General features: G+C 50.3%; 2 protein-coding genes across 5 annotated transcripts in view; one reads left to right on the forward strand and one right to left on the reverse strand.

Moving 5' to 3' along the window:
- The window catches only part of PHYKPL (5-phosphohydroxy-L-lysine phospho-lyase), a 35,570-nt gene extending 18,954 nt beyond the window's left edge, over positions 1–16,616 (forward strand). Inside the window, exons 9-13 of one of the 3 annotated variants that reach the window (XM_039254629.1) lie at positions 9,910–10,064; positions 10,534–10,623; positions 12,089–12,219; positions 12,963–13,043; positions 16,143–16,616. In XM_039254629.1, the coding sequence (XP_039110560.1) occupies positions 9,910–10,064; positions 10,534–10,623; positions 12,089–12,219; positions 12,963–13,043; positions 16,143–16,174 (489 nt within the window). In that variant the 3' untranslated portion in view covers positions 16,175–16,616. Of the gene's footprint in view, positions 1–9,909; positions 10,065–10,533; positions 10,624–12,088; positions 12,220–12,962; positions 13,418–16,142 lie in introns of those variants that run through there. The other 2 variants (XM_039254630.1, XM_039254628.1) reach the window with 2 other exon arrangements.
- Positions 13,856–20,098, reverse strand: HNRNPAB (heterogeneous nuclear ribonucleoprotein A/B). Of its 2 annotated transcripts, XM_039254631.1 has the most exons (8): positions 19,886–20,098; positions 19,572–19,803; positions 18,606–18,774; positions 17,811–17,969; positions 17,485–17,616; positions 15,551–15,662; positions 14,760–14,900; positions 13,856–14,461 (listed from the first exon to the last, which is right to left on the reverse strand). In XM_039254631.1, the coding sequence occupies exons 2-8, from the start codon at positions 19,778–19,780 to the stop codon at positions 14,391–14,393; spliced, it is 993 nt and encodes a 330-aa protein (XP_039110562.1). In that variant the 5' UTR covers positions 19,781–19,803; positions 19,886–20,098; the 3' UTR covers positions 13,856–14,390. The 2 variants fall into 2 exon arrangements, with proteins under 2 accessions (XP_039110562.1, XP_039110563.1); XM_039254632.1 differs by lacking the exon at positions 14,760–14,900 and having other exon boundaries at positions 19,886–20,097.
- Positions 20,099–27,140: the final 7,042 nt, after the last annotated feature.

Genomic DNA, 27,140 nt, shown 5'->3' on the forward strand with positions numbered 1-27,140 from the left:
TCAAATAAACATTAAAAAATATATATTTAAGATTTTTCATGTTTCTTGATATGGACCTGTGCCACTGTACTGCCTTTTTAAAACTGCTTGTGCTCTTTNAGCTCGGGTCATGATCTCACAGTCTATGAATTCGAGCCTCATATTGGGCTCTGTGTTGATACCTCAGAGCCTGGACCCTGCTTCAGATTCTGTGTCCCCCCCCCCCCCCCCCCCCCCCCCGCTTGCACTCTGTTTCTCTCTCTCAAAAATAAACATTAAAAAATATATATTTAAGATTTTTCATGTTTCTTGATATGGACCTGTGCCACTGTACTGCCTTTTTAAAACTGCTTGTGCTCTTTATAATAGATTTTAGGGCATTGGAGCCAAGGTATTTTCTTATTTCCTCTTTGATTTATTCATTGACCTATTGGTTGTTTAGGAGCATATTGTTTAGCCTTCTAAACAATTTTCTTCCATTTGTTTGTATTTCTTGTGTTTGTATTTGTATTTGTGTTTGTATTTCTTCCATTTCCTTTATTGTAAGTGATTTCTCTTTTCACACTGTTGTGGTTGGTAAAGATGCTCAGTGTGATTTCATTCATCTTCAATTTATTGGGACTTGTTTTGTGGCCTTGTGATCTGTACTGGAGAATGTTCCATATGCGCTTAAAAAATGTGTACTCTGGGGCACCTGGGTGACTCAGTCAGTTAAATGTCCGAGTTTGGCTCAGGTCATAATCTCATGGCTCATGAGTTCCAGCCCCACGTCGGGCTCTGTGCTGACAGCTCAGAGCCTGGAGCCTGCTTCAGATTCTGTGTCTCCCTCTGTCTCTGCCCCTCCCCCACTCACACTCTGTCTCTCTGTCTCTTTCTCTCCTTCAAAAATAAACAAACATTAAAAAAAAAAAAAAGGAAAATGTGTATTCTGAGGCACCTAGCTGGCTCAATAAAGTACAGCATGCAACTCTTGATCTCAAGGTTATGAGTTCAAGCCCCACATTTGGCATAGAGAGTCCTTACAAAAGAAAAAAACTGTGCATTCTGTTTTTTTTGAAAAATATTCTCAATGTTCTGTTCGTCTCATCTAATGTGTCATTCAAGACTAGTGTCTTCTTACTTTCTGTCTGGATGATCTATCCATTGATGTAAGTGTGGTCAAGTCCTCTGCTACCCTATTACTGTCTGTTTCTCCCTTTGCATCTGTTAATATTTGCTGTTTATATTCAGATGCTTCTCTGTTGGATGCATAAATATTTACAAGTGTTCTGTCTTTTTGTTAGATTGATCCCTTTATCAAGGCGCCTGGGTGGCTCAGTCGGTTAAGCCCGTCCGTCCAACTTGGGCTCAGGTCATGATCTTGCAGGTCTTGAGTTCCAGTCCCATGTTGGGTTCTGTGCTGACAGCTCAGAGCCTGGATGGAGCCTGCATCGGATTCTGTGTCTCCCTCTCTCTCTCTGCCCCTGCTCTGCTCACGCTCTTTCTCTCAAAAATAAAAAAAAATGTTTCTAAAAAATTGTTTTTTAAAGATTGATACTTTTATCATTCTATAATGCTCTTCTTTATCTCTTATTCCAATCTTTGTTTTAAAGTTGATTTTGTCTGACAGAAGTATTGCTACCCTAGCCTTCTTTTTGCTTGTATTTGCATGGATTATCTTTTTTCCATCTCTTTACTTGCAGTTTGTATGTTAAGTCTGAAGTGAGTCTCTTGTAGGCAGTGTATAGATGGGTACTGGGTTTGTTTATTGTTTTAATCCAGTCAGCCACCCTGTGTCTTTTGCCTGGATCATTTAGTCCATTTACATTTACAATGATTATTGATAGGTATGTATTTACTGCCATTTTGTTCATTGCTTTCTGGATGTTTTTGCAGTTCTCTGTTGCTTTTTCTCTTACTGTCTAGTGCTTTGATGACTTTCCATAGTGTTATGTTTAGATTATTTTCTGTTTATTTTTTGTGTACCTATTACAGGGGTTTGGTTTGTGGTTACCATGAGGTGCATATGTGACCACCTGTGTATAGCAGTCTGTTTCAAATTGGTCATTAGTTCAGACTCATTCTAAAAACATTATATTTTGGGGTCACCTGGATAGCTCAGTCCGTTAAGCACCTGACTTTACAGCTCAGGTCATGATCTCATCATCCATGGGTTCAAGCCCTGTGTCAGGCTCTGCGGTGACAGCTCGGAGCCTGGAGCCTGCTTCGTATTCTGTGTCTCCCTCTTTCTCTGCCCCTCCACACACCTTTCTCTCTCAAAAAAAAAAAAAAAAATTAAAAAGAATTACAGTTTTACTCCACTCCCCCCCACACACATTTTATGGTTTTGATGTCACATTTTTACCAGTTTTATAAGTGGTTGATCCACTACCTTTTCTGTATGTTTGCCTTTACCAGCGAGATTTTTTTTTCATATTTCCTTATTTCTAGTTACTGCCTTTTTTTTTCCACTTGGAAAAGTCCCTTTAATATTTTTTGTGAAGGTAGTATGATGATGAACTCCTAGCTTTCACTGTCCAGGGAAATTCTTTTATCTCTGCGTATATCCTGAATGATAACCTTGCAGGTAGAGTATTCTTGATCATAAGGTCCCCCCACCCCCTGCCTTTCAGCACTTCGAATATGTCAGGTCACTGTCTTCTGGCCAACCACGTTTCTTTTGTTTCTTTTTTTAATGTTTTTTTTTCTTTAATTTTTAATGTTTTTTATTTCTGAGAGAGAGAGAGAGAGAGGCAGCATAGCAGGGTAGGGTCAGAGAGAGAGGGAGACACAGAATCCAAAGGAGGTTCCAGGCTCTGAGCTAGCTGTCAGCACAGTGCCCAATGCGGGGCTCGAACCCACGAAGAGAGATCATGACCTGAGCCGAAGTCAGACACTTAACCAAGTGAGCCATCCAGGCACCACCCCCCTTTTTTTTTATAATGTTTTTTATTTAATTCTGAGAAAATGTTTGTTTATTTTTGAGGGAGAATGTGCCCGCAAGCATGAGCAAGGGAGGGACAGAGAGAGAGGGGAGAACAGAGGTTCCAAAGCAGGCTCCACACTGACAGCAGAGACCCTGATGTACGGTTCAAACTCACAAGCCATGAGATCATGACCTGAGCTGAAGTCGGATGCTTAACCAACTGAGCCATGCAGGCGCCCTGCCCTGCAAAATCTCTCCTTAAAATTAGCTGATAATCTTATCAGGATTCCCTTATACTAACTAGTTGCTTTTTCTTTTTTTTTTTCTTTCATGTCTTTTTTCTTTTTACTATTTTTTTTAAGTTCACTTATTTTGGGGGCACCTGGGTGACTCAGTCTGTTAAGTGGCCAACTCTTGATTTTTGGCTCACAATTCATGAGTTCGAGCCCCACATTGGGCTCTGCTCACAGTGCGGAACCTGCTTGGGATTCTCTCTCCTCTCTCTGCCACTCCCCTGTGCTCACTTGCTCGCTCTCTCTCCTCTGTCTCTCTCTCTCAAAAATAAATGTTAAAAACATTTCTTTAAGTTTATTTATTTTTGAGAGAGCAGGAGCAGAGGAGAGCCAGAGAGAAAGAGGGGGGCAGAGAGAGAGTCCCAAGCAGGCTCCACACTGTCAGCATGGAGTGCAACAGAGGGCTCAGACCTACAAACCATGAGAGCATGACCTGAGCCAAAATCAAGAGTTGGATGCTTACCCAATTGAGCCACCTGGGCCACCCATTTCTTGCTGCTTTTAAGTTTTTCTTTATCTTTAATTTTTTGACATTTTAATGATAACATGTCTTGGTGTGGGTCTCTTTAGGTTCATCTTATTTTGGACTTCCTATGCTTCCTGGACTTGTATCTCTGGTTAGGGAAGTTTTCAGCCATTAGTTCTTCAGATAGGTTTTCTGTCCCTTTCACTCTCTCTTTTCCCTCTGGGACACCAATATGTGAATGTCAGTCAGTACACTTGATGTTGTCCCAGAAGTCCCTTAAAGTAGCCTCATTTTTTTTTTTTCAATTCCTTTGCCTTTTTACTGCTCCAGTTAGGTGATTTCCACTCCCCTGTCTTCCAGATCACTGATCCATTCTTCCATATCATCGAATCTATCATTCCCTATAGCATATGTTTCCTTTTCATTATTGTATTCTTCAGCTCTGATTGGTACTTTTTTTATTTTCTATCACTTTAAGTTCTCACCGTGTTTATCCATTTTTCTCCCCAAGTTTGGTAAGCATCTTTATGACCATTACTTTGAACTCTTCATTGGGTATATTGCTATTTTATTTAGTTCTTTTTCTCAGGTTTTGTCTTGTTCTTTGATTTAGAACATATTCCTCTGTCTCATTTGCGCAACTGTGTTTATTTCTATGTATCAGGTGGTGCAGCTACCTCCCCATCTTGAAGGAGTGGCCTCACGTCGATGTCCTATGGGGCCCAGAAGTACAGTCCCTCTTGGCCACCAGAGCCAGGTGCTCCTGGGGTGTCCCCTGTGTGGGTTACATGCACCCTTGTGTTGTGGCAGGCCTGTACCTGTGGGCACGCTGTCCGGTGGAGTTGACCCCCTGCCTGGCTAGTATTGTTGTAAGCATGCTAGTGTGAGGCCCCCAGGTGCCCTGGTTCTAAGCTGTTCTTTGTGGGAACTTGTTATTATTAATTTTTTTCTTTTTACTTGCATATGTCTTTTCTTTTTTGGGGGGGGGGGAAGGGAGGGAGGACACGGTAGCAGGGGAGGGACAGAGGGAGAGAAAGAGAATCTAAAGCAAGCTCCATGCTCAGCCCAGAGCCTGACACAGGGCTCAATCTCACAACCATGAGATCATGACCTGAGCCAAAATCAAGAGTCAGACATGTAGCCGACTGAGCCACCCAGGTGCCCATACTTGCTTGCTATATATGTCTCTTTTATTTTGTTTCTTTTTTAGTCAATGTCAGTAGTTTTTATCTTTTAGGAATTTGTGCATTTCATCTCAGTTATCTAGCTTGTTGACATTTTTTCTTAATATTCCCTTATAATCCTTTTTGCTTCTTTAAGATTGGTAGTAATGAGTCCTCTTTCATTCCTGATTTGACATTTGAGTATTTATCTTTGGCAGTCTAGTGGGAGTTGGTCAATTTTATTTATCTTCTCAACCAACTTTTGATTTTTTTTTCTATTGTTTTTCTTTATTTCTATGTATTTCCACTCCAATCTTTAGGATTCCCTTCCTTCTTGCTTTTGGTTTTGATTGCTCTTTTTTTGTAGTTTCTTAAGGTGGAAAGTTAGATTACTTAAGATCTTTCTTTTCTAACATATGTATTTACAGACATAAACTTTCATGTAATTACTACTTTCACTGCATCCCGTAAGTTTTGGTATGTTTTCATTATCATTAATCTGTATTTTTATTTCTTATATTTGTAATGTTTTATTTACTTATTTTGAGGGGGGAGGGGCAGAGAGAGAGGGAGATAGATAATCCCAAATAGACTCTGGTACAGGGCTCAATCGCCCAAACCATGGCATTCATATGTATTTTTAAATGTCCTCATGGGGCACATGCATGGCTCAGTGGTTGAACTTCCAACTTCGGCTCAGGTCATGATCTCGCAATCCATTAGTTCCAGCCCCACGTCAGGCTCTGTGCTGACAGCTCTGAGTCTGGAGCCTGCTTAGGATTGTGTCTCCTTCCCTCTCTCCACTGCCCCCCTCGCACTTTTGTCTCTCTCACTCGCTCTCATGCTCTCTCTTTCAAAAATAAATATTTTTTAAAAATGTAAATGTATTTGTGACTTTGACCCATTGGAGTGCTTGAGAAGACATTATTCTGCTCTGTATGTGTCTGTTAGGTCTGTAGTGTTGTTCACATCAACTCATGTTCAAATACAACACATGTATTTCCATTTTGATCTTCTGTATAGTTCTATCAATTACCAAAAATGAGAGGTTGAACACTCCAGGTGTCAATGAATTGCAGATTTTCCCTTTCAGTTAGGTCAGTTTTTACTTTGTGTATCTTGGGGCTCTGTTTTCAAGTAGAACTGTGTTTGTAATGGTCACGTCCTTTCGATAGATGGACTCTCGTGGCGTTAGAAACTATTTCTCGCTGGGGCGCCTGGGTGGCTTAGTCGGTTAAGCATCTGACTTTCGCTTAGGTCATGATCTCACGGTTCGTGGGTTCGAGCCCCGCGTCGGGCTCTGTGCTGACTGCCAGCTCAGAGCCTGGAGCCTATTTCAGAGTCTGTGTCTCCCTCTCTCTCTGACCCTCCCCTGCTCACGCTGTCTCTCTCTCTCTCCTAGAAATAAATAAAAATTTTAAAAAAAGAAACTATTTCTCGCTATTGCTAAGAACAATTTTAATCTGCAAGTCTTTTATGTCCGATAGCAGTACAGCTACTCCAGCTCCTAGTGCGCTGCCTCCACGTGTGTGCTTTCAGCCCACTCATGTCTCTCCCAGTGCTCTTCTTCATGTGAATTTGAGTCCCTGTCTGCTCACTTTTCATCTCAGCCTGAAGAAACACCACTAGTATTTTTTGTAAAGTAGATCTGCTTTTTTTAGTGTTTATTTATTGGGATTGTCTTAGTTTCCCTTCATTTTTATTTACTTATTTTTTAAACATGGAGTTTCTAACACTAAAACTGAAAGTTTTTTGAGACAGAGAGAGAGCATGAGCACATGAGCAGGGGAGGGGCAGAAAGGGAGAGAGAATCCCAAGCAGCCTCCACACTGTGAGCAGAGAGCCAGATGTGGGCTCGATCTCACAAACAGTGAGATCATAACGTGAGCTGAAATCAAGAGTCAGATGCTTACCCAATGGGGCACCCTAATCTTTTTCTTTCATCAGACCAGTGCCCCCGGCCTTTGGAGTTTCTGATGAGGAATCAGCTGTTAATCTTGTTGAGGATCTAATACATGTGATGAGTCCTTCTCTCTCGATAATTTCAGTAGTCTTGTCTTTTTTTTTAATTGAGCTCTAATTGGCATACAGTATTATATTAGATTATACAACACAATTCAATTATTCCTCTACATTCCAAAATGATCACAAGTCCAGTTAGCATCCGTCACCAGTTACATTTTTTCCCATATTAATAACTTTTAAGATCTACTCTCTTAGCAGCTTTCAAATATTAATATAGTATCATTAACTCTAGCTCAGAGCCTGGAACCTGCTTGGGATCCTGTGTCTCCCTCTCTCTCTGCCCCTCCCCCACTCTGTGTCTAACAAAAGTAAACATTAAAAAAATTTAATACAATAAAAATTAAAATTATAAATTATATGTTTATCTCCTAAGGCCACCATCTTGGCTTCCCCAGGGACCGTTTCTATTGATGGCTCCTCGCCCCCCCATGTAGGAGTCATGCTTTCTTTGCTTATAGGATTCATCATTTTCTTTTGAAAACTGGACAGTAATCTGCCAACTTTGGAAATCACTCTCCCTCCTTCTAACTTGGTGTTCTTTATTATTGGTGGTGCTGTGCCTTTTCTGAACTGAGTCTGTGAGGACTGTGTTCCATGTCACGCGTGACCTCTGTAGTCTTTGGTTGGCTTAGTGATCATCTAATGATTGCACAGATCTCTTAAATGTCTCTCAGCCTTTGCCAGCTGGTTCTGTGCATGTTAGGGCATGACTTCCACACTCAGCCACGCAGCCTACAACTGTATCAGTCTTTACTTCCTCCTTGCGCAGAGCCTCAAGGTAGCCAGTGGTGAGAGCTTAGAGCTTTTTAGGTCTTTCCTGAAAATGCACGTGGCACAGGGCATGGGCTTATCCCAATGCATATGAATGACTTTCTACATTCCCCAGGACTGTCAGAATTTGTTCATTTTTGGTTTTGTTTTTTTTAATGTGTATTTTGAGAGAGCATGTGCATGTGTGTGTGCATGTACAGTATGGACAGAGAGAGAATCCCAAGCAGGCTCTGCGTCGTCACCACAGAGCCTGACACGGGGCTCGATCTCACAAACCATGGGATGGTGACCTGAGCCAAAGCCAGTCGGAGACTTAACCACCCAGGTGTCCCTTGCTCATCTTCTGTTGCCCTTCTGGGGTGATCTTGGGGCAACAACCTATTGTGCTAGTTCAGCATCTTGCCCAGGTCGTGATTCTAAATAAAAGATGCTATGAATATATACACTCCACCTTTTAACAAGTTCACAGTTAATAATACTGTACAATAAGTAGCCTCAGTCCATCCCGTGTCCATTCCACACATAACTTATCTTGGACAGATCAGAAATCCACCTCGTGACAGAATCCCCTAGAAAGCTTCTTAGGCACTCGTGCATGGGGTACACACACAGATTTTGAAGCTGATGTAACAGGACACCAATACTCACCCATTAGAAAAAATTCCAAGTCTTTTTGAGGATGGGAGCGCCTGGAATTTTGCAGACAAATGATGGGAATGTAATATGACACGACTACTTCGGAAGTCTTACGGTTTTTAATAAGGCTCAATACACATTTATCGTACAACCCAGCAGCTCCACTCCTAAGTATTTACCCAAGAGAAATGAGAATGTATGTTTGCACAGAGACTCGCTAGAAATGTTCTGAGCACTTTTATCCATAATAGCCAAAAAATTCAAAAAATAACGCAGGGGACCATTAACGGGAGAGTGGATACACAGATGGCATGTCCGCATCATGGAACACTAGCACCAGTAAAATGGACAAGCTACTGATCCACACAAGACAGGAAATTTCCAAAACCCTGTTGAGCAGAAGCACCCAGGCACAGAAAGGAACGTCCTCTGTGATTTCATTCCTACAGCATGCTGGAAAAGGCAAAACTCTAGTGACAGAAAGCAGGTCAGTGGCTGCCTGGGCCAGTAGCAGAGGGGCACAAGGAACTTGCGGGAGGTGATGGAAACGTTTGATACCTGCGTTGTGGTGGAGGCTCCACAGGTCTATATACTCATCTAATTGCACGAAGCCATATACACTGGAAATGTATGCAGCCTATTGTATGTAAACTAGAGCTCAATAGAATTTTCTTCTTAGTTTTGGGTTTTTATGGTTTTGTTTTTTAAAAAGGTCGTCTGCAAGAGACAACCTTGCTCCTCTAACACAGGTCCCCACTCAGACACGTGCAGAGCCAGGTGGAGGAAGGGAGGCCAAGCAGTCAGGGTGCCCAAAGGGGACAGCCAGCCGGTGCCTGTGTAGACAGGCCAGGTTTATTTTAAATTAAGAGTACATATTTACCGGGGCGCCTGGGTGGCTTAGTCGGTTAAGCGTCCGACTTTCGCTTAGGTCATGATCTCGCGGTTCGCGGGTTCGAGCCCCGCGTTGGGCTCTGTGCTGACTGCCAGCTCGGAGCCTGGAGCCTATTTCAGAGTCTGTGTCTCCCTCTCTCTCTGATCCTCCCCTGCTCATGCTGTCTCTCTCTCTCCTAGAAATAAATAAAAATATATTAAAAAAAAAAAAGTACATATTTACCATTAGCGCCTAATTCAAAGCTTTTGATAATGCCATGCGAGCCACACAAAATGAATCCTCAGGCCACATGTGCCCTACAGGCCACAAGCTTATGGTCTGCACCCTAAAACCTGCCCTGAGTTCAGACAACGGAGCCTCGAGCCAAATGACAGGGTAGCTTCTCCTGGATGTGGCTCCAGCATGGTGCTGCGGACCTTCTCTGAAGGTGATGGGAAGGAGTCCGATGCTCTGGGTCTGGCTCTGACGTGGGAGATGCAGCCCTAAAACCTCTGACAAAAACCAGCTGTGGGAATGACCATTCCTCTCCTGATTCTGCCTCTGGGAGCTCCTCCTATGCCCCTGGGGGTGCCTTACCTGAGTCAGTCACATCAGCACCTGAAAAGGCAGGACAGCCCACGGGGGCTTTGGGAGAACCCGGTTTGCCCACAGTGCCCTGAATTTTGAGGGGTTCAGGCCTGTGTCACTACCCTTGAATGTGTGGCAGTTCTGCCCTCACGCTGCCTGGGGCACGGCCCACTTCCCTGGGCATCTGACATGCCCCTTGTCCCCCGGCTCAGTTTGGGGGCAGCCCGGTGTCCTGCGCCGTGGGTCTGGCCGTCCTGACTGTCCTGGAGAAGGAGCAGCTGCAGGCCCACGCCGCCTCCGTGGGCAGCTTCCTGATGGAGCTCCTCGGGCAACAGAAAGCCAAACACCCCATCATTGGGGATGTCAGGTGAGGCTCGGGGCAGCTGCCAGGGGCCAAGGCGGGGTTCCTGTGTCCCCTCCTAACCACCTGGGGGGGGGTGGATTTTGTGTCATGAGCTGCCAGGGGCCAAGGCGGGGTTCCTGTGTCCCCTCCTAACCACCTGGGGGGGGGGGGTGGATTTTATGTCATCTCCACAGAGCCCTAAAGCCCGGAGAGGTGCTCTTGCCCAAGGCGGCATTCCTAGGGAAGGGAAAACCAGGATCAAACTGGGCTCGGACCCCTAACCTTTCCTGTCACCCCTGGGGCCCTTCCCCTCAGTGACTTCCTAGATCTGGGCCCCCACCTTCTAGGGGTCCCTACAGCACTCAGCCTCCCCAGGAGGCCGAGGAACAAGCCCCAGAGGTCTGCGATGGGCTCAGCTGTGGTCCAGGCATGGGGTGAGGACCAAGACAGCGGCCCCTCGGCCCAGCCTGCTGACATTGCCTTTCTGCTCCAGGGGCATAGGGCTCTTCATCGGTGTGGACCTGATCAAAGACGAGGCAACCAGAACGCCAGCAACCGAAGAAGCCAACTACGTGGTGTCCAGGTATTTTTTTCTCGAGACAAGATACTTTTGCAGCGTCTAGGGCTGTGACTGGGAAGGAGCCTCCCACTCACTTGTCACTGCCCCCAGGCCACATAGGGTTGACTGTAACAGGCATCTGGGCGCCCCCTGGCCTTACAGTCACGGAGAGCAGCCGCATCCTCTCCATGCCCCACGCCTGGCTGCAAAAGCTTCAGGTGGGCACAGGCCACTCCCAACCTAGAATGCCAAAGCCAAGGGGCGCTCGGACCTGAAAGCCACATTTTGCAGACCCAGCCTTCCCCAGGGAAGCAGTTTCTCCAGAGCCACATTGGGGACTGGGGCAGAAGCAGACTTGGGGCTCCTGTCCCCAGAGCAGTGGGTTTTTGGGATGGACAAGGGGAAGGCCTCCGGGTGAGCGAGCCATCTATCCCCACCCCAACCTGGATGCAGGTTCCTGCACTTGTTTCCACCCAGAACCTGAGCCTCAGGGCCCTTCCCCACCTTGGGAAACCCTTCTGGTGTTTGAGGTGTCCTTCTTCAGTGTGAAATGGGCACCGTTCAGTTGTGATCCTGTGAGCAGTAGTAATGATGTAAATGTAAATGTAAAACTGTTTTTCCTCCTGATTTTGAGATTCCCACCCACCCCTCCCTTCCCCCCTTCCCCCAGGGAGCCTCAGGACCCAGAAGCTGTGGGAGGGAGCCAGACCTGACTTCTTCCACTTCACCACCACCCCCACCCCACCCCGTTCTCCAGTTCAGGGAGGAAACTGGAACCTGGGGCATGTCATACCCAAAGGTGGCCTGCTTTAGGTGGTATGGCCAGATTTGGGTGTGGACCTGGTTCTTTCTAGTACAACCACAGTCCATGCCAGAAAGAATGTATGGAAGGAAGGAGCCAGAAGGCAGACTGAGGACACTCCATCTGTTCCTGGCAAGACTTAAAATAACAAAAGGAGTAAATGAAAAAGAATGGAAGTGGGGGTCAGAGAGAACATGAATACCAGCACATCAGGCTTCTTTCTGGCCAAATTACCTTCCTTGTTTAAGTGTGCGTGTGGTATACAAGTACTGGTAATATTAAGGGTGAAGTCATCTCCCTAAAAAGAACTGGAAATTAAAGCTGGGTAGTCCTCTGGGATTTTTTAAAGTTCCCTCGGGGCAGGAAGCAGAATGAGGGTTGGCAGGGAAGTTATGAAGCCAGGTAAGGGGGTGTGTGGGGCTCACTGTACCAGTCTGTGATGCTAGGAAGTGCTAGGATCCTTGCTCTCCCCATAGAGCTATGGTAGGTAGTGTTGGCTTAGGAGCTCTGGGGGTGGATGAGGGGAGGCACCGGGCTCAGGAGCAGGTGCAGGGCACTAGGCAGGAGTCATCAACACTGGCCTACAGAGGCCGGCCGGCCAGTCCTGTGTCCCGGCGGGAGCCGCACCCCAAGCACACTGTGGCTGGAGCCGGGGCCGGATGGCCCTGCCGTGTCCTGTCCTCACAGGATGAAGGAGAACTACATCTTGCTGAGCACTGACGGCCCCGGGAGGAACGTCCTTAAGTTCAAGCCCCCAATGTGCTTCAGTGTAGACGATGCCCGACACGTGGTGGGCAGGATGGATGCCGTCCTGACGGGTAAGCTGGGAGCCCGCGAGGCTGTCTAGAGCCCCATGTGCAGCCAATAGCTCAGACCTTCCAGGCTGCCCAGGAAGGGGGCTCACAGCGAGCCAGGAGCCTTTAGCAGGCGCAGGGAACAGGGGCTAAGGTATGGAGGGGTACCTGGGCCCAGCCACTCCTTTCCCTGGCTGTACCTCCGAGCACCGAGGAGGCACTCGCCATCCTGCTTGGGCACCACTGGCACAGACACAGGGTGAGGGAAGCAGGCCTGCAAGGGCAGAGCCCGCCGCACATCCATGCAATCACGGCAAGGCTGACGGCAGGGGCTTGGCCTTACCTCAAGGCTGGCGTGCCCACGGCTGTGGAGCCGCCTGAATGAGATTTGCACACAGGATTGGTTAAATGCAATGTGGAGTCTCCTCCACATTCCCAATCCCATAGGAAAGTCAGGGTCAGTCCCGGGTCTCCCCTAAATGCACTTAAAAGGCAACCGGGAACGCACTGAGGCAGCGTGCAGAGCCGGGAGCACGGGTGGGCAAGCGGGCAAGGGACCACTCCTGGCAGAATTGAAAGCAGCCCAGCCGGTGGCCCATTCCCCACCAGACACAACTGGAGGTGGTGTGGGACCTGCTGGAGGGAGGGAGGGAGTGTATCTGTGGGGAGCTACATGGCCTGGTGGCCCAGTCTCCAAATTGTCATCCAAGAAACTTGGACACTACAGAAAGGTTAACTTGTTTGGGTGGCTTTGCGTTGTTTTTCAGACATGGAAGAAAAGGTGAGAAGTTGCAAGACACTGAGGCTCCAGGCCCGAGACGGCCCTGTGGAACTATGTCCTTCTCTGGGTGAGTGGGCCTGGCTTCTCCACACCCACAGCTGGCTTCCCTGCCTTCAGCGGTGGCTCCTTCACTCAGAAAGCCAAACCTTTCTCTTAAGGTTTTGTTCCAAGTGATGTTCCCTTCCCCCCAATAGGTTTCCAACAATGGGCCCTTCCCCACCCACCCTGCCAAGAAAAATCTCCAATAGTTGCAGTTGAGAGTAGACATGAGCAGGCAAGAGTAGCACTTTCCTTGCAGAAGTAGCCAGTCCCTTCTGGAAGTAATGGGAAACAAAATCCTATTTACCAGGCTTCCTCCAGCTAGAGCCCAGCCCACTGCCACCTGTTACAGCCAGTGAGGCCTCAACAGCCAGCCAGGGGGCACCCCAATCCAGGCAGCAAAAAGGCCCTGCCTGCCCGGGGTGGGGAACAGGCTGTTCACCACCCAGGAAGGGGTGCCTGGTGTCCAAATTGAGCCGCCTCCTCAGACACTACCTCGATCTGTAGGCCCATACTGTTCTCGCTGGGAGACGGAATCCCATTTCCATCAGGAGGCTAAGGACAGATGTCTGAAGGTGCCCTGTACTCCTGCCACCCTGGGGGCAGCATCCTTCACTGTACCACCTTCACCCCCTGAACAGCTGCCTCCACTCTCTGAATCGCTGAACTTTTTCTAGAAGGACAGGGCCAGGTCCTTACCTAAAAGCAATGGTGCCTGTGGCCATGCCAGAGAGGACTGCTGTTAGGTCAGGGAGGGTAGGTAGCAGAGCTTCAAAGGCTCAGGGGCACCTGGCCCTTCCCCACTCTCCACGGCTTACCCCACACTCACCCAGGCTTTGGGGGTTTTTAAATTTTTATTTCAAAAGCTTGGATAGCTTCAATATCCAGGTCGTGGCAAAATCAGGACACGTGTAAAATACCTTACAATACATTAGATTCCCAAAAGGTACCAAAAAGTACAGTAAAATTAACACTTCCATTAACAGGAAATGTATGACACAAATAATATAAAATTAAAAGGTGAAAAAAAGGTGACACTGGTTTCCTAAGATACAGTTTACTCTTTACAAGCAGGGTCCACAGGTCCAGGCTACAGAGCGGCGGCAAGTGGCAGACCCTCCCCTCTGGCTCTGGGTAAGCCGGAAATAGAATCCGCCCGTAATGCCGCTCTGGCCTCAGAGACCCCACACGCTGCCTACAACAACTAGAGCTCTGGAAGTAGTCAACAGGAGAGTGATTTCCAGGGGGGAAATTTTAAATAAGATGCACATGGGACAGGCCATAGAAAGTATGCCAAGTTAAATTTGGTACATAATTGTGTTCACTCGGTATCCAAACAAAGCGTGTGCGCTCGGTCGGGCATCCTGCCGAAGCCTCAGTATGGCTTGTAGTTATTCTGATGGCCACCGCGTCGCTGGCTCTTCCCGTAATTTGTACTACCCTGACCTGAGGACAAGAACAACAACGATAGCAGCTACGACTTCCTGAGCCTTCACCCCTGTGCCAGGCGCTTGACATGCATCCTCACCGGAGCCTACGACCCCGTCCGTGGGGGTCGGTCCGTGCCCGCCTTCCTGAGGCCCAGAAGCTCAAGAGCTCAAAACCGGGGAGCTCCGGTGGCCGAGCCAGGCCACACAGCCCCAGCCTGTCCGACTCCAAAGCCCCTGCTGCCGGTGGCCCCTGAGCTGTCTGTCCTGCCTCCCGGGGTGGGTGAGCGGACGGGGGCTCCCTCTCTCCTACTTACTGTAGTCGTAGCCGGGGCCGTAGCCGTAATAGCCATAGGGCGAGTAGTCGTAGCCGCCATAGCCGGGCCCGTAGCCCTGCTGGTAGCCGTAGCCCTGGTTCCAGTAGTTGCCGTAGCCCTGATTCCAACTCTGACTCTGACCTGTGGGGGGAGCGGGCACGGGGGCCCGTGGACCATTTAGCACACGCAGGAGCGAGGATGGAGGAAATCCTGCCCTTTGGGTGGCGGGGCTGCTAATGGCAACTCGGGAGATAGGAAGCGAGGGACCGCCGTCCCGCTGTGGAGGGCCCCAGGCCCGGCCCTGCATCTGGGACCCAAGCCTGCAAGCTGCAGGCTGGGAGAGGACTGAACGCTGACTTCACTCGGGGCAAAAGAGACAGGAGCTCGCTCACTCTCGCTCGATCTCCCTCTCCTCACCCCCACCCTCCCCGGCAGCTCGGCCTTAAAAAGGATGAAGTTCAGGCTTTGGAGTCAGAGGGGCCTGGACAGGAGGTAAAGCGCCTGGCACAGCCCTGCCCTACCTTCGGCCCGCCCGCCCGCAGGTGTACCAAGACTCGGGACAGCCGTGGAGCCAAGCGCACCCGTGCCCCCCACCCCTCCAAATGCAACGCAATCGCCCCTCTGCCCTGGGACCCCAGGCCGCAAGAAAGCCAGGCTCTTCCATTCCCAGCAGCAGCAGGGCGGATGTGACTCGGCCCGGCACACCATGCCCCGGAGGCCACAGTGAGCCCTGAGACAGGCACGGAAGCTCCAGGCAGGCAGGGACCCTTCTACATCCAGGTTCCACTCACCTCCGCCACCGCCGCCACTGCCTCGGTTCCCTCGGTTGCGGTTCCCGCGGCCCCCAGAGCCATACTGCTGCTGCTGATACACCTCTTTGGGCTGGGCCACCTTGATTTCACACTGAAAGCAGAGAGGACAATGGGTCAGGCCACCGGGACAAACTCCAGGCAGGGACTGTGGTCAAAGACCTTTGCTGACAAACATTCAGATGGCCAACTGGGACCACCTGCTCAAACACAAAATCTGCTCCAGTGGGAAGGCACGTCTGGCCTAGCAGCTCTCCGGACCACAACTAAAACCTAGACAGACCAGAACTCACCAGGGTCTTTCCAGCTGAAACGTTTCCCCAAAGAACTTACTGGCAATGACAGATACAACCCCAGGTCTGCTGGTGCCCCCTGGGGCAGCTCCGCATCTAACTGGGGAGATGGATAGTGAGGCCAATGCCAACCCTGTGTAGCAAGATCCTACATCAAGGGGCAAGTCTGACGCCAGCCTGGTCCTATTGGGCAAGGGGGACGAGAGGTGGCTTCCCCTATAAAGAGGCCTTATGGGGAGGGGACCACCTTTCTCACTTTTATTTGGTTTTTTCTCTTTCAGAAGAAATGAAACCTCCCTCTCAAATACATTGAGGTGGTGACCTACAACTTTGAGGAAGAAAACCACTGAGACTCAGGACAAGGCTTCCCTGAGACCTTATCGATACCCAGGCAGGCCCCGCCCCCCACTGGCCTGTTGTCAAGAAGGGCCAGGTATCTGTGTCCCCTTAGGGCCCAAAGAATCAAACTTTTTGCTCAAAAATCTGCCCGCTGTATGTGGTATGAGAGTCCGGGACCTCCCAGTGCTCCTAATTAAATCAGGAGTTTACTTTTTTAAGAGATACCTGGGCACGTATACCTCCCTAATTAGGACTACTGAAAAAAACTATTTTATACAATGTTGTCACTCTACAGGAATACTTTTCCTCAAATGATGCCATCTGATGTCTTCTGTTGAATTAAAAATGCCAAATACATTTATTTCAAAACCCAGTAACAACTGACTACCTTACAGATACTTCCTATCCAGTTCCCAGTAAGACACAGAAAAAAAGACCTCTGTGTCATCCATTGTCCACCGGGGGGAACAATGAATGCATGAGCTCGTACCAAATTGCTCCTAGGACTCAATGTCATTTAAGGGCCCAATCCTGAATCCAGTCTGACTTCCTGGCCAGGATTAAGACTTTTAGGAGCCCCTCCCAACCCATCCCACCTTATCTGGTGGCTGCTCGGGCTCTGAGCCCGCCACACCCAGCCACAGCAGGCCACACCCTCAACTGCCTCCTAAGCCACCTGGAGGCTACCAGAGACAGACTGCCCTCCTTCCCGACCAGAGTTCAGAGGAAAGGGCCACAGCTCCTGCACAGCACTGTGCTCACTCCAGGCAGAACTGGCTGTGGACACCTCAGCTCGCTGAGGCCCTGGGAGTTCGAGAGAGAAAGAACCTTCACCTGGGATGGGAGGTCACCAAACCAGCAGGGAATAAGGATTTGTGGCAAGACCAGAGATAAGCTCCATAGCAGGCAAAGACTTCACCACAGGGAACTGCTAAACAGAAGTTCTAGAATCTTCTGAGACCTTAACTACAGGACTTATTCACCTCAGACTCTAGATTCAGAACACCTCACCCTCTAGCTTTCAATCAGAAATCAAAGGGGCTACTCACCACCCTCGACCCCCTAGAAACCACCCTTTCTCCTTCCTCCCACACATCCCGACTTTCTGCCAATTCTACCGGCCTAGGAACTCCCTGAAGGGCAGGACCATTTGCCCCAATGAGGAAAGCAACTGCTACAGGAAACAGGAGGGTCAGAAGACCCTAGAGAGTCTACCTCCTAACCCCCACCTGTAAGAGCCAATCCTCCAGCAGGAGGCCAGATACAGAGCTCAAGACACCTTACCTTACTTCCACTGATGGTGTGGAACTTTTTCTCCAGAACCTTCTTCACAGGTTCCTCTTCTTTGAAGGTGATGAAAACAAACCCTCTTCTTTTGTTTGTTTTTGGATCCATTGGAAGCTCAATGGCCTCAATCTGTAAAAATACACAAAGCTCAGAACCAATGCCTCTTCCCTCCCTAGGGCCCACAGGAAACTCCCAGGAGCAAAGACCCATGAAGGAAGAATGAACGAGAAGCCTTGCTGAGAGGAGAGCTAGAAACAGTCAAGGCTGACAAGGACCAAGAAGAGAGGGCAACCGGCAGGCCACTCCCAGAGTGACACACTCACCTCCCCAAACTCGCGAAAGTATTCTCTGATCTTCTCCTCAGTTGCTTCAGGATTCAGACCCCCCACAAAAATCTTCTTTACCGGGTCCTTCTTCATGGCCATTGCCTTTTTGGGGTCAATGACACGGCCATCCAGCCTGTGCTCCTTCTGGTCTAGGACCTGTCCCAACAGAAGGAAATTAGGCTCTAACTCAGCAGCATGACCCTGAACAAGGCCCTTCTCGTTGAGCCCCAAAGACCCCCAACACTGCTACCAAAATGTGTACACCCCCTCCAAACTCTACCCGCAACCTGACTTACCAGCTCACCTTCTCCAAACTTCACTTAAAGCTACTCCCCCCATCACTTTCCCTGTCCAGTCTCCGCGTAAAGCCTCTTTCAGAAGTAAAGCAGCAGTGACTAAGAACACAAGTTGGAATCCACCCCTTTCTCGCCTCTGTGAGCTTGTCTACTTAAACTTCGGAGTCTGTTTTCCGCAAACTGGGGCTAAAATAATGCCATATTTCATAGCAACCCGGTACTGTTTTCTGGCCCCCACATTAAGCATTTGCTTCAGCAGTGCCCAGAGCAGACATATACAACATACGAAACACCAACTATAATCTTCCTGGACCACTCCTTCCATACCCATCCCTCTACCTAAACCCGCATGTTTAATTCCTTCATCAACAAAGTTCGTCACCTCTGCCGTTCCCATAGCCCTCAACTGCTTACAGGACACACAAACTAATCACTCTCTAAAATCAGTATCCTCTTAGATACACCTAAGACCGCTGACATCATATACCCAGCTTACCTTCTCCACACTGGTGGCATCTTTGAAGAGAATAAACCCAAACCCTCTTGACCGGCCAGTGTTGGGATCCATTTTTATTGTACAGTCAACGACCTCTCCAAATTTGGTAAAATAATCCTTTAGGTCCTTTTTGCTGGTATCCCAGCTCAGGCCACCAACGAACATTTTTCTGAAATGGTAGAGACACGTGCCAACGAGTCTTTAGGCAGGCTTGTGATTTTAGAAGGGCTGGCCCTGGCAGAACCTTCACTGTAAGGGATATAAACAAGGTGGCCATCCGGCCAAATATCCCCAAGGGAGGGTGCTACCCTCGGAAGGTACTAACAAACCCTCACTACCCTCCCAAACCACCTTGATCCTAACGAAAAAGCTTCAGACACGAAAGCCCCAGGCTGGGCAAGGGAGGGAAGGAAGGACACTCTTGGCCTGGGCTAGACGCCCCTGGAACACACGCAACTGGAAGTCATGTCACTACGAAGAGAGCACCGAAAGGCTGCCGTCCCTGCCCGTCCTCCCCACCCTCGAGAACTCGCCCTCAAGGAACTCGAGGCTTCCGGGGGCCGGAGACCGCGTTCAGACCGTGACTCCGCCCTCCGCGGGGTGGGGGAGGGAGGCCGCCGCCGGGGCGCGCGCCAACTCCGCCCACGCAGCCCCGCGGTGCCCGAGGCCGCCTCGGCCCCGGGTCCGGGCGCACTAACTCCCCACCCCACCCCCACCGTTCGCTTCAGGCCGCCGGACCCCGCGCGAGCGGCCCCGGGGCGGCGCCAAAGTCGACCCAACAAACTCCTGCAAACTCCGGCGCGAGCGGCGGCGTGGCGGGCGCGGAGGGGCCGGGCGGCGGGCCGCGGACCGCGAGCCGCAAGCAGGCCCCGGCCGCCCGCCCGCCCCTCCCCCCGCCGCGTGGCGCCAACAAAAGGCGGCCCCGGAACAAAGGCGGCGCCCCGGTCGGCCCGCGGCCGCACCTACCCCGCGTCCTCTTCGTTCTTGCTGGCGTTGATCTGGTCTCCCTCGGCGCCGTTCTGGTTGCCGGCCGGGGGCGCCGAGCTCCCGCCTCCGGCGCCCGCAGCGGCGCCGGTGCCCGCCCCTGCCGGCGACTCGCCTTCGGGGGCGGCCTCGTGTCCGTTCTCGGTGGCGCCCGTGGTCTCCATGGGCTGCTCCTCACCCGTTTCCGACATGCTAGGCCGGGGCGCGGCGGCTCCTGCAACGAGCGATCACGGCGCGTCAGGCCCGCGCGGCTCCCACCCCGCTCCCGCCCGCCGCCCGCGGGCCCGGCCGCTCACCTCGCGCCGATGACGCCGCGGGGCCCGCTCGTCCCCACCCGCCGGGAAGGCGCCGCGGGCTCGGCCGCGCTCACGCCCGCACTGCCGGGCCTCGCCTCCGTCCGCCGACGGAGCCGCCGCGACCTCGCGTCCCCCCGCTCCGCCGCGCCGCACAGAGCCCACCGACCAACAAGGCTCGCTCAGGCCCGCGCGGTGCCGCCGCCTGACAATGCCGACTCGTGGCGCTCTTTATAATGCCGGGACCGGGCCGACCGCGCAACAAGGCGCGTGTTCATTGGCTGCGCCCGCCCGTCACTCAACCCCTCTCCGGCGTCCCATTGGCCTCAGCGGCGCGCGCACGCTAAATCCAGGCGGGCTTTTGTCCTCATTTCGGAACCCGCGCGAGCTAGGGCCCTGCGGAGGGTTGTCGCGGCCAAGTGGTACCACAGTCCTGTCCCGAGCGGCCGGCAGCCCGAGCCCAGCTGCAGAGGGGCCAGAGACGGTCTCCTCCGCTCTGTGAGGCTGCAGTCTCTCGCCCCGATGCGCCCCATCCCAGCACTGGTAGCTTCGGCCACTCTGATTTTCCCAAAAGAGGAAACTGGACTCTAGGAAATCTCGCCAACCAAGGTCGCTTGGCTGGAAGGCGCAGAACTCGGACTGCCGAGAAGCGACGCCCGGGGTTCCCCGAAGGCCTTCGACAAGGACTCGAAGGGATTGGGACGCAACTCGCCCTCCCCCTTGACCTTGGTGCACTGACAGCCCCGTGCTCCCGCCCTTTCTGCCGCTTCCCCCGGTGGCGAGAAGCGGACAGGGGGTGGAGCCCGCCGGGCGTCTGGTGCCAGTGGTGCTCGCGCAGGATGTGGCGGGAGAACCATGGGGACCATGGTCTTCCCCAGTCTTAGGTCGTCCGGCAGCACTTAGACGATTAGCGTTGTTTTTTATACTTTGAGTTAAAATTTTCACTTAGGTTAGTTCATTTATTTCTGCTGAATGTTTTTTAAGTTTGTCTATTTTGAGAGCGAGAACAAGCAGGGGAAGGGCGGAGAGAGAGGGAGAGAGAATCCCAAGCAGGACTTGCGCTCTCAGCGCAGAGCCCGGAGCCAGGCTTGAACTCACGAACCTTGTGATCATGACCTTAGCCGAAATCCAGAGTCAGAGGCTCGACCAACTGAGCACTCAGGTGCTCCTGAAATTTCTTTTTAAGAGAATCAATATGCCACTTCCCTGAAATCACGAAGTTGGAGCGGGGCGGGGATGGTTCTCTTTTTCCAGTATACAAACCCCCTTAATTTGATATCCTTTACCACCAAGCTTGAAAGGCCTGTGTAATGCTGTGATTCCTTTTCGTCATCTGGGTGACCTGGCCGGGAATGGACCAGGATTACAGCCTCTGAAGCCTGGGGATTACCAAACAACAACAGAACCCAAGTAGCTGATGTTTCCCCCTGAGTTCCTGCAGCCAGGCCCAGTGTGGCCAGCTGGAGGTTCTATTTTCTTATCTGGCCTGCTGACAACCCTCTGGAAGGTGATACCGTCACAAATTTATACATGAGAAAATGGAAACCCAGAATTGAGCTGTGGCCCAAAGCTCACTCCTTTATCCAGCCGGCCAGTGGAGATGCACTAAGGATGAAAAATGTGACAGTTTCTCATTGTGAAAAAATAATGGGCTTCAGAACATCTGATGATTTGGTCACAGAGCATTGGATTCTCCCAAGGTATCAACCAACTAGGCCCCCGCCCCCAGATGAGCAAATAACCTCTGGGTCACCCCAAGGCCCAGCCAACTGCTTCACTTTGTGGCTACATTCCACAACTGGAATTCACATATCTCTGTAAAACTGTGGTCATGTCACTGATGGCTGATAGTAAGGCTGGTGGGAAGTCCTAAACAAACTCCCCCACCCCGCCTCCACCCCAGCCCGTGCCCACCCACAGAAATAAGGGTCTGGGATGTGGCTCACAGGGGATGATGGACACAGCTGCCCCAACAGTGAGGATAATACAGGCAATTAAGTTCAAAGTCAAATAGTCTAAGTGCAGCCACAGGACATGACTACTGATGAGGGCATACATTCACTTCATCTCCCGCTCTTGTCCACATGGATTCCTTTAGCGCAACTTAGGAAACACCATGACCTGTCACGTCTGAGGATGACAACATTTGGACAGTGCTTCACAGTTTGCAAAATGCTTTCCCGAACATTACTTTATTGGAGCTTCCACAATACTTTTTGTGTGAGGGTATCCGTAATTTACACACGAAAACACATGAAATCACATCTGAAACTGTAGCCACTGAGGCACCTGGGCGGCTCAGTCAGTTAAGCATCTGAGTCTTGCTTTCGGCTCAGATCATCATCTCACGGTTCGTGAGTTCAAGCCCCGTGTTAGGCTCCGCGCTGACAGAGCAGAGCCTGCTTGGGATTCTCTCCCTCTCTGCCCTTCCTCAGTGCTCTCTCTCTCTCTCTCTCTCTCAAAATAAATAAAGTTCTTTAAGTAAAAAAAAAAGTTAAAAAATAAAACAAATTAGATCTCATATCAGATTAAATTTTTCTGAGGCTCAAATGAAGCCTTACTTAGAATTTGTAAACTCTAAAGAACTGCAGACAAGAGGGGGTCGGTCTCAGCACAGAATACTTTCAGGTTGCCTCCAAGGGTGTTTCTGACAGGCAGGGCACCTGGCTCTTTGGAAGCAACAGGAAGTCCCTTGGACGCAAGGATCCCACTCATTATTGGGTCCCAGTTATGGGCCCTGAGCAGAGGACATCTTTTATGACAACGAGGTTCTCAAGTCAGCAAGAAGCCTGGTTACCCTCTGAAATTCTCTTAATAGGCCCATACAGTACAGCCTCCTGGCTTTGGGGATTCAGGCTGTCCGGCAATGTGTCTGTGTATGAAAATATACAATAACTAACCTAAAACAGAGAGAACAGACACAAAATGCATTTTGGAAGTTTTTAAATTTTCGGTTGATCCTATGGATGGACCTTGAGGGTGTTATGCTGAGCGAAATAAGTCAGGCAGAGAAGGACAAATATCATATGTTTGCACGTATAGGAGGATTAGGAGGAACTTGACGGAGGAACAAGCGGGAGAAGAAGGGCGGAAATGGTGGGGGAAAGGGAGAGAGGCAAACCATGAGAGACTCTTGAATGCTGACAAAAACTGAGGACTGATGGATGTGGGGGGGAGGGGGAATGGGCATGGAGGAGGGCACTTTGGGGATGAGCACTGAGTGTTATGTAGAAACTAATTTGACAATAAACTATTTGTAAAAAAATAAATAAATAAAAAAAAATAAAAACAAAAATAAATTTTCGGTTGATCCTTGAACAATGCAGGGGTGAGGGGTGCCGACCCCCTCCACAGTCAAAAGGCTGCATACAACTTTTGACTGGCCCAAAAACTGAACTCCTACTAGCCTACTGTTTACCAGAAGCCTTACCTATCATTTAGCCAATTGACTCATGTACTTTTTTTTAAGTTTACTTTATTTTGAGAGAGTGAGAGACAGAGTGCAAGCAAGGGAGGGGCAGAGAGAGAGGGAAAGAGAATGTCAAGCAGGCTCCACACCATCAGCACAGAGCCCAGCATGGGGCTCAAACTCACCAACTCTGAGATCCTGACCTGAGCGGAAATCAAGAGTCAACCACCTAACTCACTGAGCCACCCAGGTGCCTCCAATTCACACATATTTTGTATGTTATGTGTATTATATGTGATATTCGTAAAATGAAGTGAGCTACCAAAAAGACAAACATTATTAGGAAAGTCATAAGGAAGAGACTATATTCATAATACTGTGCTGTATTTATCATACAAAAAAAGCTGCTTTTATATAAGTGGACCTGCACTGTTCAACCCATGTTGTTCAAGAGTCGACTGTACGTGACTTAATGTTTCTCACATTCTCCTTTATTTTCCCCCCTGGTTTTTGCTGGCAGAGCCTGCAAGGTAGAAGCGGCAGAAATTAGTTGCAAGTGTGTCGTTGCTGATGTGGCCATTCCACGCGACACAGCTCCAAGGCCTGCCCCCCTGCTGTAGGGCTGAGTCTGGCTCCAGCTGGAGGAAACTTTTTTTTTAATGTTTTATTTATTTTTGAGAAAGAGACAGAGTGTGAGTAGGAGAGGGGCAGAGAGAGAGGGAGACACAGAATCCGAAGCAGGCTCCAGGCTCCGAGCTGTCAGCACAGAGCCCGACGTGGGGCTCAAACTCATGAACAGTGAGATCATGACCTGAGCCGAAGTAGGACACTTCACTGACTGAGCCCCGCAGGCGCCCCTGCAGGAAACTTTCTAAAATGCAAGTTGGATCTTCACTCCCCGTGGGAACCCTGGCTGGGCTTGCCAGTGCCCTGAGGATGAAGTCCTGACTCCGAATTTGGGTGAAAGAGAGAGAGAGTGGGGGCTCACCGAAATCCGTGCTCCCTGCCAGCCTCCCTGGCTGTGTGGTCTGTGAGTGGACAGGTCACTTCCAGGCCTGGGCAGGTGAGACCAGGCACCTCCCCCGGACCTCGCTTCCCCCAGAGACCACGCAGTCTGCATAGCACAGCCACGTGACGGAGAAAAGCTGCTCAACCTAGGGTAGACTTGACTGAGTGCGAAGTGACCCTTTACCATGTCAGGCCGCTGAGATCTGTGTCAGGGCACTGAGATTTGGGCGTTCATCTCCAACTGCAGCCTAAGCAACCCTGACCATTCCACACAACCCGTGAGCCCCGTCAGGGACCACGCGGGCAGCATCTCATGACCACTCTCCACTCCAGCTTCGCTGAGTTAATTTGCTGAAACTCACCTGCATCTTTCTGCCTCTGGAGGTCCCTTTGCACCTGCTGCTTCCTCTACCGGGAGTACTTTTTCCCAAATCTCACTTGCCTACTCTACCTATCTGTTGCAGCTTGAACTATATCCTCCCCCCCCCCCCAAAAAAAAAGATAGGTTCAAGGCTGCATGTGACCTGATTTGGAAACGGGGTCTCCGCAGATGCAATCAAGTTAAGATGAGGTGAGACTGGCGTAGGATGGGCCCTTAATCCAGTGTGGCTGGTGCCTTATGAGAAGAGAAGGCACGCAGAGACAGAGAGACAGGAGGAAAACATCCCGTGAAGACAGAGGCAGAGGCTGGAGTGATGGGTCTGCACGCCAGGGGTCTTAGTCAGCTGGGGCTGTTCTAACAAAATACCATAGGCCAGCTGGCTTAAACAGCAAATGTAAATATCACAGTTCTGGAGACTGGGAGCCCCGCGATCAAGGTACTGGTAGATCTGGAGTTTGGGGAGGACCCGCTTCCTAATATGTAGATGGCTGTCTTCTCATGTTTTCACATGTCAGGAGCCAAGAAAGGGAGCCCTCTCATATCTCCTCTTATGAGAGCACTAACCCCATCATAGGGACCCCACCCTCATGACCACCACTAAACCGAATGGCCTCTCAAAGGCCCCACTTCCAAATACCATCACAGCGGGGATTGGGCTTTAACATATGAGTTGGGGGGATGGTGGGGTGTGGGGAGAAACACTCAATAACACAAAGGAACACCAAGTGCTGGACACAGCAGAAGCTTGGAGAAAGGCATGCAGCAGATTCTCTCCTAGGGCCTTCAGAAGGAGCACCACCCTGCCAGCACCTTGACTTTGGACTTCAGCAGCCCTAGCTGACTGACACATCCATGAGACTTCCACTGCCTCCAGGAAGTGCTCTGTCATGCCCCCCAAAGTAGGGCCCCTCTCAAAGCACAGACCACACCCTACTGACGTTGAGTTCAATATATCCTGCACCAGGTCTGTCTCCTTCACCCCAACACCTCCAATGTGCACCCCAATGCCTGCAGAATGAATAAACAATCTCTTGGCCTGGATTGCAAACTGGTTCTTTGTGGACTGAAGCAGACCCTCTAGCGTGCTTGCTGGCTGTGGACATCTTACGAAATTATTTGCCAACATTTACAAAGTATGGTTATTTCTATGAGATGTCGCATCTGTAGTCACTTTCAGAAAATAGTTAGATGAAGTCACACCGGGCCACAGTCACACACGTCCACAATCCGCCTGAGCGGAGACTCCCTGCCCCCTAGCAGGTGCTCTCCTGCTGACCCCAGCCCCCACTGGCTCCTAACATCTTATTCCTGGGCCCCCTAAAATCATTTTCATTGACTAAAAGCATCCGAGACGTCAGTCCCTAACGAGGCCTCCATGAAGCCTGGCTTCTTCATCTTTAAACAGGGATGACTGGGGCACCTGGGTGGCTCAGTCAGTCAAGTGTCTAACTCTTGACTTCAGCTCAGGTCATGATCTCACGGTCCGTGAGTTCGAGCCCCACACCAGGCTCTGCCCTGGCAGTATGGGGCACGCTTAGGATTCTCTCTCTCCCCTCTCTCTCTCTCTCTCTGCCCCTACCTGCTCGCACTGTCTCTCTCTCTCAAAATAAATAAACTTTTAAAAATGTTTTTAATTTTTAAAAAGAAAAAAGGAACGACAACACATTTAGGGGAAGACTCCTTCACCTGCTAAGTTCCCCTACTTTCTCTCAGGTCAAATCCTCCAAACAGACTAGGAGGATCTGGAGAGGCTTTGCCAGCCAGCATGAGGTCCCCCGCCTCCCCAGGGACACATTCTTACAACAGCCACCCCAGGCCCCACTTGATTCTTGAAAGGCAGCCTTGGCCCCCAGAGGCCAATCAGAAACACCTGGGCCACCCTTCTGGAATAGGGCCTCAACAGATGGAACACCACCCCCGACCCCGCAGTGTCCTTGAGAGGTCCCCTGGAGCTGCCTACAGGACACTCAAGAGGGGCCCAACCTGGCCTCATGTCCAATCCCCTGAAAAGCTTGGAAACCAGATTCCCAGGCCCCTGGGACTGGACTCTCACTTTTATAAAGCCTTCTGGGCACCGGCCATTGGAACAGGATCAGGATTAGGACCCACTGCTGCAGACCAGGATGGGGAAAGCCTATGAAACCGGGAAATGTTGGGGCACCTGGGTGGCTCAGTTGGTCAACTGTCCGTCTTCGGCTCAGGTCATGATCTCACGGTTCATGAATTCGAGCCCTGAGTTGGGGCTCTGTATTATCATTTGAGAGCCTGTTTCAGATCCTCTGTCCCTGTCTCTCTCTGCCCCTCCCTTGAGCCTCAGTTCTGGTTATGCAACAATTCACCTGTTCACTCATTTGTTAACACCTGGACTTTTGCTGCCATCAACATGCCCACGATTCTCAGCACAGACCTGTTTCCTGAACTCTAAACCCTCAAGCATAAGTATCCCTCAACACCCCTAC

Source organism: Hyaena hyaena, unplaced genomic scaffold (assembly GCF_003009895.1).
Source record: "Hyaena hyaena isolate Hyena2069 unplaced genomic scaffold, ASM300989v1 scaffold_499, whole genome shotgun sequence".
Classification (NCBI taxonomy): Eukaryota; Metazoa; Chordata; class Mammalia; order Carnivora; family Hyaenidae; genus Hyaena; species Hyaena hyaena.